This window comes from Arvicanthis niloticus, chromosome 5 (assembly GCF_011762505.2).
Source record: "Arvicanthis niloticus isolate mArvNil1 chromosome 5, mArvNil1.pat.X, whole genome shotgun sequence".
Lineage (NCBI taxonomy): Eukaryota > Metazoa > Chordata > Mammalia > Rodentia > Muridae > Arvicanthis > Arvicanthis niloticus.
The window spans coordinates 32373933-32383658 of NC_047662.1; the positions used below are offsets into that span (position 1 = coordinate 32373933).

At 47.0% G+C, this 9726-nt stretch overlaps 1 protein-coding gene across 2 annotated transcripts in view; it reads left to right on the forward strand.

The window, feature by feature from the left end:
* Window positions 1-9494, forward strand: part of Smap2 (small ArfGAP2) — a 46994-nt gene extending 37500 nt beyond the window's left edge. For both annotated transcript variants that reach the window (XM_034503032.2, XM_034503033.2), the window contains 6 exons: window positions 949-1035; window positions 2515-2596; window positions 3451-3557; window positions 4800-4965; window positions 5887-6203; window positions 8169-9494. In XM_034503032.2, coding sequence (XP_034358923.1) covers window positions 949-1035; window positions 2515-2596; window positions 3451-3557; window positions 4800-4965; window positions 5887-6203; window positions 8169-8294 — 885 coding nt within the window. In that variant the 3' untranslated portion in view covers window positions 8295-9494. The remainder of the gene's footprint in view (window positions 1-948; window positions 1036-2514; window positions 2597-3450; window positions 3558-4799; window positions 4966-5886; window positions 6204-8168) is intronic.
* The last annotated feature ends 232 nt before the right edge of the window (window positions 9495-9726 follow it).

A 9726-nucleotide genomic window follows, 5' to 3' on the forward strand; every position in this document is an offset into this window, starting at 1 on the left:
CTGGAGGTCCCCTCCCTTCACATCCAAGTGTTGGGATTCTACACCACCAAATCCTGGTGGATTGTTCCCGCCGTCTCTTCTTCCTTCCTTCCTTCCTTCCTTCCTTCCTTCCTTCCTTTCTTCTCTCTTTCTTTCTTCTCTCTCTCTTTCTTAAATATATTTTTTCTTATTTCTATGTATATAAGTGATCTGTCTTCACATACACCAAGAGAGGGCATCAGATCCCATTACAGGTGGTTGTGAGCCACCATGTGGTTGCTGGGAATTGAACTCAGGACCTCTGGAAGAGCAGCCAGTGCTCTTAACCACTAAGCCATCTCTCCAGCCTGCCTGTGAACTTTTTAAGTCCACGCACGTTTGTTTCATTCTGCTCAGCCTCTAGCTTTGTTTCCTAATTTTAAAAACAGAGGTGAAAAGGCCAGAGGCGTGGCCCAGTGGTTAAGAGCACTGATGCTTTTGCAGGGGACCAGAGTTCAAAAGAGCAACAGAGACTGAAAGAGATTTTCTTGTATGGGGATTGTTGTTTGGAGGGTCTTTGTTGTAAACCCTAGACTGGTCTCAAACTCAAAATCTTCCTGCCTCAGTCTTCCAAATGATGAGGTCACAGGCATTTGCCGCCATGCCTGCCTGTAGTGTTTATTTTTTGAGATCTCTTTGGCTTTATATAGTGATGTGTAACACATAGGAGATAAAAGGCACAAATGGGTGGCAACTTTTAAACTTCCGTAGATAGTCTGTCTGTATTACAGATTTCAAGAGTGGGTAGTCCTTAAAATGTGGTGTCTGCCTCATCCAGTATGGAGGCTGGTGAAGAAGATGAGTGCTCACAGCCCACACCAAGTTGGTTGAATTTCTGCATCAGAATCTTTAGTGACCTTTGATGCCCTGCCTGCATTTGAAACATTATTGCGCTGATACTAAGCAGTCACTGTCCTGTCCTCACTTCAGAAAGAGAAGGACGATAAGTGGAAACGAGGGAGTGAGCCCGCTCCAGAGAAAAAAATGGAACCTGTTGTTTTTGAGAAAGTAAAAATGGTAAGTGGGAAGCGTCTCACCGTGTGGGTGGTCCCGTGTCCACGTATGGGAAGCGTCTCACCGTGTGGGTGGTCCCGTGTCCACATATGGGAAGCGTCTCACCGTGTGGGTGGTCCCGTGTCCACGTATGGGAACCGTCTCACCGTGTGGGTGGTCCCGTGTCCACGTATGGGAACCGTCTCACCGTGTGGGTGGTCCCGTGTCCACGTATGGGAAGCGTCTCACCGTGTGGGTGGTCCCGTGTCCACGTATCTGGAGGAGGAGAGGTGCGGAGGCTCGCAGTGAGCGGGTTTGAAGCCATACTGCGCTGTAGCACTGGGACTGAAGGCCCACATTCAGAGAGCACCTGCTGCTGGCCCAATGCCAGCTTCTGTCTAGTGTGCTTTATGGCTTTTCCTGCTCTCTTACTCTCTAGCACCCCCTGCTCCCTTCTCCTTTCCGCCCTACCCCCATCTCTCCCTTTCCTCTCTGTCTATCCTTCCCTTTTTTTATTTCTTCTTTTTTTTTTATGAGAGATTTCACTATGTAGCCCTGGAACTTGTTCTATAGGTTAGGCTAGCCTTGAACTCACCGAGGCCTTCCCACATGCTGAGGTTAACAATGTGCCACACTACACCTAGCTTATAGCTCTTCTCTGTGTTAGGAAGCTAGATGGAAGCCTGGGAATGCCATCTTTCCCTTCTGAGCAGGATGCATGTTCCTGCCAGTGTGCAGTGTCGATGTGGTAGTCTTCGTCAGACTTCTTAAGTCCAGAAGTCAGGCCATGCTCCCTTCCCAGGGCACACACTATGGCTGTGTAGTAGATTCCCTAGGGGCTTATAATCATAAGAGAAAAGATTTTCACATTTTTTTATTCTCTAGAGGCTTGTTTATTTTTATCTTATGTATGTGAATGTTTGCCTGTATGTAGATATGTGCACCACATGTGTGCCTAGTACCTGCGGAGACCAGAAGAAGGTATTGTGTCTCTCTAGACCAGAGTCTAGAGTCGCCATGTAGGTGTTGGAAAGTAAACCTGGGTCTTCTTCAAGATCAGCCTGTGTTCTTAACCATTGAGCCATCTCTTCATCCTCAGGAGACAGAGTTTTATACCATTGCTTAAGGAAAAGTCCTTTGCATCACTGTGAATCTCAGCTGTGGACTCAGTCCGTTTTATAGTATTATAGTCCGTATTATAGTAGAGTAGATCAGAACTCTTTAAAGTGTTCTGTAGAATAAACTAAAAGGTTTTCTGTTCTCACATGTTGAGGTTAACCCTCTCTAAAAAGCGAAACAAGCCAGCCAGGGCGCTGTTTCTCACTTCACCTTCCATTCATGCACTATACTCGTGCTTCCTGGTACTTCCTGAGTCTTGTCTCTGTGGTAACTGTCTTTGACAAACAGCCATACCACAGGAATACCTGTGGCTTTACAGTGATGGGGGTACGTGTGTGTCAAAAACAACTGCTTGCTCCTTTTCATAACATGTTTTCATCTTAGCCACAGAAAAAAGAAGACGCACAGCTACCTCGGAAAAGCTCCCCAAAATCTGCAGCCCCTGTCATGGACTTGTTGGGCCTTGGTAAGAATTAGGCTTTTCACCTCTTGTATTCTTGCAAACTCACTGAGTTCTCAGCCTCTCTAGGAAGGCTGGGAGTCAAGGCCTGTTTAGTTCTGAAGTTACTCAAAGTGTTTGCTGGGCTTTTCAGAGCACCAGCTGACAGAGCATGGCCTTTGGAGCAGAGTCCCCGTAGTGCCACTTACAGTCAGGGATCCTGGACAGTTTCTGTAACCTTTGAATGTTGCCTGCATAACCATGTGCTGTGGTTAGTCAGTGTCTGCCTAAGACGCTGCTGGAAAGGTCACCTCTGCGGTTCCTGGCCTTGTTTCACACCAGGCCCTCAGTAGAAGTTGGCAATTTCATGAAACAGTACCTCTGAGCCTTGTGCCGCTTTCCTGTGCTCAGCTGCCAGCCACTGCTCCTGTGCAGCCGTTTTCTGAGGTGCCCTGTTACTGTGCAGTTCTCTCTGCAGTTCTGATTTTACCTCTTTTGAAGAGAAAGCCCTTCTATCTCACAGCAGTGGTGGTTGGTTATACCATCTGGTCTCTGCTGCTGATTCAGGTCGTTGACTACCATGGCTCCAGTTTCCACACCATTTCTCTCTGCAAATGAGCCCTGCACACCTTGCCCTTCCAGTAGCCAGGAGGAAACAGCTGAGACACTGATGTGGCCCCTCAGGCCTGAGTTTCTGCTGCCCTCTGACAGCGAGCTGTAACCTACTTCAAAGCCCTTGTGGGAATGTAGGGTGAGGCTTCTTTTGAAACACCCTACCCAGGCTCCCTGGGCCAAGACCACATGAACCTATGGTCTTCTTGTCCCATATAGAGGACAGGTCATCATATCTGTGCTGTATGTAATTCTGTTCTTCTTCCTAGATGCTCCTGTGGCCTGCTCAATCGCAAACAGTAAGACCAGCAATGCCCTAGAAAAGGATCTAGATCTTTTGGCCTCTGTTCCATCCCCTTCTTCAGTTTCCAGAAAGGTGAGTCTTCTGCACGTCTCAGAATTAAAGAGCGCTCCAGAAAAATTGATAGAATCGTGGAATCGGGTCATGCTTCTATGCTTTCATTTCTCTTGATTTTCTCTTTGGCATTGTGTTAGCTTGCTCTAGCCCAAGATTACTGCTTCATATTATTTTGTCTTTTGCCCTCAGAGAGTGACTATTTGAATGGGCCTGTGTCACAGGGGTATCATATTGTAAAGGCTGATTCTTGAGGTGAACCCCTCTGTCTGAACCCCTACCAAGGTGTTGTCGGTATGGAAGACTTGAATATCACTTGCTCGTATTTGTAGAATGCCCCAGAAATAGTGTCTGTGTCATTTGTATGTTTTGTTCATACATATTTCCACAAGAATTCTCCAGAATGGATGTTTTGCAGATGAGGAATACTTAGCTATGGAAATTGTTTCTGGTTGTTTTATGATAAATAGGTACTCCGAGATCTTTGTATGTATGAAGAGGGGGAGGAGAGAGGGAGGGAGGGAGGAATTATATACCCAGGATGGTATATATCTTAGGCGAATACTTTGCCAGTAAGCTATCTCCAGTCTGTACACTGACTAAACTCAGTTCTCCATGCTACATCATTTTGGGGTTATTTTTATTTTTTTCTTTTCAGGTCACATCGTCTTATTGTTTTGTTAAAGAACAAAGGCTTGTAACAAAGCTTAATTCGAAAGGCTTATCAGCTATTTTTTATGATAAAAATTTTCAGGAAGATGCTGACTTAACATGAGCCATAAATTCTTTTCTTTCTTTCTCTACTCCCCTATTCCTCAGTGTTTCACACTTTAACAGTGTTATCCAGGATGACCTAGAACTCACTGTGTAGCCAGGTAGTCTCAGCCTCTCAGCCAGCCTCCTGCCTCAGCCTCCTAGGTTCTGAGCTACCACACCTGGCTTATGAGCCATGAATTTTTTTTTTGTTTGTTTTTGTTTTTCGAGACAGGGTTTCTCTGTGTAGTCCTGGCTGTCCTGGAACTCACTCTGTAGACCAGGCTGGTCTCTAACTCAGAGATCCACCTGCCTCTGCCTCCCAAGTGCTGGGATTAAAGGCGTGCGCCACCACCGCCCGGCTGAGCCATGAATTCTTATCAGAAGTATTAGAAGCAGCAGAAAGTGTAAGAGTCCTTCCACAGAGGACCAGTCTGATTGTCCTGCTGTCCTCTGTACTAGGCTGCAGGTTTCATGCTGACTGATTTTCCTCACTGTCCTCTGTACTAGGCTGTAGGTTCCATGCCAACTGCAGGGAGCGCTGGTTCTGTCCCTGAAAACCTGAACCTATTTCCAGAGCCAGGGAGCAAGTCAGAAGAAACAGGCAAGAAACAGCTCTCCAAGGACTCCATCCTGTCACTGTATGGATCGCAGACACCTCAAATGCCTGCCCAAGGTAGAGTCTATAAGGTCGTGGACATGCTTCAGGGAGAGACTGAGGACAAACATGCAAGAATTCTTTATTGTGTTGGAATTTTACTCAGCCATACAGAAAAATAAAATTTGAAAACAATGGATAGAAGTGGAAAATATTACATTAAGTGAGATAACCCAGGCTAAGAAATACACATACCACGTATATAAGTTTACTCTCACATAAGTAAACTTGTACAAAAATTATGTGTTAGAATCCACATATAAGAGAGTACTTGAGGCTAGAGCCCAGTAAACTAGAAAGGGGCCCAGGAGAGCGGGAAAGAGAGAGATGGGAAGGCTGTTACCACAGGAATATGGAAATGGAAGGAGGGGTAACGGAGGCACAGAGTAGAGCAGGGATCCAGGGGACCGGGGAGATGAGGGAGAGGAGTGATTGGGGGGACGGGGAGTCAGCCAAAAGTAAGTGTGCATGAGAAATGCTGTAAAGAAACATGCTGCATTGTATGCTAATTTATAAAAGGAATTGTTTTGTTATGACAAGGACTAGTCATCTCTGAGGTCAGTGATATTATGTATAAAACAAACTTGAATATGAGGAGGCTGCAAATAAACATAAATATATATATAATATATATGATATATATGCAGATAGTTGTAATGTCATCAGAGCTATACTTCTGTAGGGTCTAGTGTCATTCTTCTGTGGAGTCTGACTCAAAGTCAGGGTCTGCCTCTGAAGGGGAATGACTAGATCAGAGCGAGGCCCGATGAGAACCAAAGAAAGACTTGTAGAGAATGCATCCTGCTGCTTTGCTGTGGAGAACAGGGTTCCGAGTTGAATAACGTGAGAACTTCTTCCTGGAAAGGAATGGCTGGTGAGTATCTGGGCAAACTTTGTGTCTTTTGCTCTAACAGACCCATATGTGTGTTTTCTTGGCAGCAATGTTCATGGCTCCTGCTCAAATGGCATATCCCACAGCTTACCCCAGTTTCCCTGGGGTTACACCACCTAATAGCATCATGGGGAGCATGATGCCCCCACCAGTAGGCATGGTAGCTCAACCAGGAGCCTCTGGAATGGTTACCCCCATGGCCATGCCTGCAGGCTACATGGGGGGCATGCAGGCTTCCATGATGGGTGTGCCGAACGGGATGATGACCACTCAGCAGGCCGGCTACATGGCAAGCATGGCAGCTATGCCCCAGACTGTGTATGGGGTTCAGCCAGCTCAGCAACTGCAATGGAACCTTACTCAGGTGAGCAGCCTCACTGTACCTGGGATGAGACTTCAGAGCCTTCCTCAGTGTCTGGTACCACTCCTTTATCCCCCAAATCTTTTTTATATAGACAAGCTAATGCCAAAGATATACCTTGTGTTTATTTCCCTGGAAGGCCTGGCTGAAGTTAAAGATTCCTGGGTTTCTATAGGAACTAAGTCCGAGTCTTTCCACAAGTTCCCCAAAACAAAATCAAACCTCTACAGACAAGGAGTACAAATAAAACCACTATTGTGGGCTTCAGTCACATGATATTAGACACAAGAGCGTCCTATCCCACCGAGCCAGCGCCACAGAGGAAACTGCAAAAAGAAGAGAGGGAGTAAAGGCCTAGAGGTGACTGAGCCAGAAAGAGAAAGACCCATCCTGTGGAGGCCTACTTGGAGCAGCCCGAAGGCATGGCAGAGTAGAGCTCTGGTTAACTGGCTCTGGCAGACATGGAACCTGAAACACACAGGTGTCTAGGTTGGTAACTTGGGAAGGCATTGTGTAGGGGAGGCGAGCATGAGGTAGGAGGAGGAAAGTCTTTTGTTTTCTTTTCTGTTTTTGTCTTTTTCAAGACAGGGTTGCTCTGTGTAGCCATGGCTGTCTTAGAACTCACTATGTAGACCCCTGAGGCTGGCCTTAAACTCACAGAGATCTGTCTGCCTCTGCTTCCCCAGTGGTGGGATTAAAGGCGTGCTCTATCCTCACCCAACAGGAAGATTCATTTTATTATATTTGGAGAAACTGATGCACACCAGTCAACTTTCAAATATCAAGAACCTTTTATTACTTAAAAACCAAGAAAATTCTCTGGACTGAGGCCACCTCTGTACGTCTCTCCCTACACAAGTCTGTCGGTCACACATTAAACAAGAAGTCAACACCTAGGCAGACATTGGGGTTTAGATGAGAGGAAAGGGCTGGGACAGTGAAGTGTGGACTGTTGTAGCACCATGACACTGTGCTATAGTGTGGTTCTGGGAGAATGTCCATCCTCAGGAGGAGCCTCCTGACCTCTAAGGGCTGAATGGCGTGATGCCGCAGCTTGTGGTGCCCCTCCTATTTTAAAGGTTTAGTACACACACACACACACACACACACACACACACACACACACACACACAAAAATCAGGGAAAATTCTAACAGCTAGTAGATTTAAAGATGAAACATGGATTTTTGTTGTATTTTCCAATTTTTACCTAATTTTCAATTTGAAGGAAAACTGAAATTTTTTGAAAAGTTGATGGAAGAACAAGAGTTTGTTTATACAGCAAACATAACTGGGCTCAGGGGACTGAAGATTGTCTTATCAACAATTGTCAGTCTGTCTTCCAGTCTAATTACAAGGAAGTCCCTTCTGGCCAGCATAGTGGCACATGTCCCTAATCCTAGTGGACTCATGTGCCACTCCTAGTGTCGAATGTGGCAGAGGCTGGATAATCACTGCAAGTCTGAGGCCAGCCTGGTCTACAAGGTGAGTTCCAGGCCAGTCAGTAATCACAGTGAGACCCTGTTTTAACCAAACAGCAAAAAAGAGGCTCTGTCCCACCGCCTGCTCTCCTCTGACTCTTCTCCTTCCTCTCTGGTTGCCATAGATGGAAGACATGCAGTGGTGTCCCCTATTCTTCCTTTGTTTATTCAGTAGAGGTTACCCATCACCCCACCTTCCCAAGCAAGCATGCCTTAACACTGACACTGGCCGTGGTGCCCTCTGCTGGCGATGAGGGGGAGCACGCGCAGTCTCTGGACTCTTCAGGGCAGGCTGTGGCCAGCTGACAGTAGTCCCTTCAGTGAGGATACGAGGAGAGGGCCTGGAAAAGAAGTTCACTGGAGGTGTTTCTGCTGACTAGACTCAGGAGTCTTTCTTACCTCCCACAAACAGAAGGACTCCTCCCTGCTCTGTGCACTAACTGGCTTAGTGCCCATGGCCTGATCTGAAAAATCTCTGTCCTTTCCAGATGACCCAGCAGATGGCTGGGATGAACTTCTATGGAGCCAACGGCATGATGAACTATGGACAGTCAATGGGCGGAGGAAATGGCCAGGCAGCCAATCAGACTCTCAGTCCTCAGATGTGGAAATAAAAGCAAAGCACCTGTATGGCTGCCACTCTCTTCGGCCCTTGCTTTCCTCCCTCCTTTCCCCAGCCCTCCCCTTCCCCTTTTCCTACCTCTCTCTGTTTGGTTTAGAAATTGATCATAAGTCATACACAGTTTGGCATTCTGCCTAACCCAGTCCCTTCCCAGAGTCATAAACCTCTCTGTTGCTTTATGTTGGTCATGTCCCCTGACTGTCCGGATTTCTTCCCACCCCCACCCTCTCCCAGCACCAGCACCTTAGAAATTATCGGCAGAAGAGGGCATGTGAGCTGCAGGAGAATGTATACACTGCTCAGTACCTTCCCTTGAGGTCGAGCCTCCTCTCAGACCCTCAGAAAGGTCTGTACAGGACAGTGCTTGGCAGAGGGGAAAGTAGAAAGGGTCTTTTTTTATTATAAGCTGCTTCTAAATGCTGAGAATTTGGCTTGAAGAGGGAGCCATCGTGTTCCCAGCCTTTCGGGAATGAAGTAAGTTCTGCAATCAGATAATCCTGTGTCTTGGGTCAGTTTGGCCCTGGCCCTAGAGTGAGGCAAGCCCTTCCTATGAAGATGAGCAAAAATATCACTCCACTTCACTCTGAGTGCTTTCAGGATCTGGAGCTTCAGGACTCGCTGCCTCAGTCAGCCTTCATTAGCACCAAAGACTCCATGAAGGTCCCACACACAAATACATAGCCCTTGCCCGCCTTCTGCCTACCTTGTGCCGGATCTGGCCCTGTGGCTAGAAGACCAGCCCCTACGAGGAACTGCGGAGCTCAATGTGTGCACTGCTTGTGTGCGTGTGGACGTGTGGATCCCACCTGCCGCCTCCCCATCTGTTCTGGGTGTAGTTTTGTTTTTTATAGTTCTAGGTTTACAACAGAGAGAAGTTAATTTATCAACAGCCTAAAACTGTTGCCAGGTTATCTTACAGTTTAAAACTTGCCATCTCATCGATAGTCCCTTCTCTTTTTCCTCTCCCATCTGCCAGTCTCTCTGTGCCCTCCTGTCTGAGTGCTGTTTGCCCACTTTCCCAGGTGTAAGAGGCAGAGAGCCTGGACAGCGTTCTCTCAGCCATTGTTCACCCCACTTGAAAAGTCAAACAAGAAAACTTTGCTTCAAAGATCTCATGTGTGGGAGCCACGGCGCCTGGTTGCCTTTCTCCTGTGTACGTGTAAATTCCTTAATAAATATTGCAGGGAAGGACCGTTTTGCTCGGCTGTCACTGCGACGCTCTTGGAAGACAGTGAGACACACACAGGATTTCTGCTTTCCGAGAGCAGCTGCTTTCTTCACTCTTGCATCTTAAAGAATTCTCTTCTTAGTACCAAGGGCAGGCCAGTCCAGAACATAGAAAGGAGACCTTTCTCCAGTGACAGCGGGAACAATGAGCTGAGGGGCCTGGGGCTCTGCTCTGTAAGGGTCATGGTCCGTTAGGA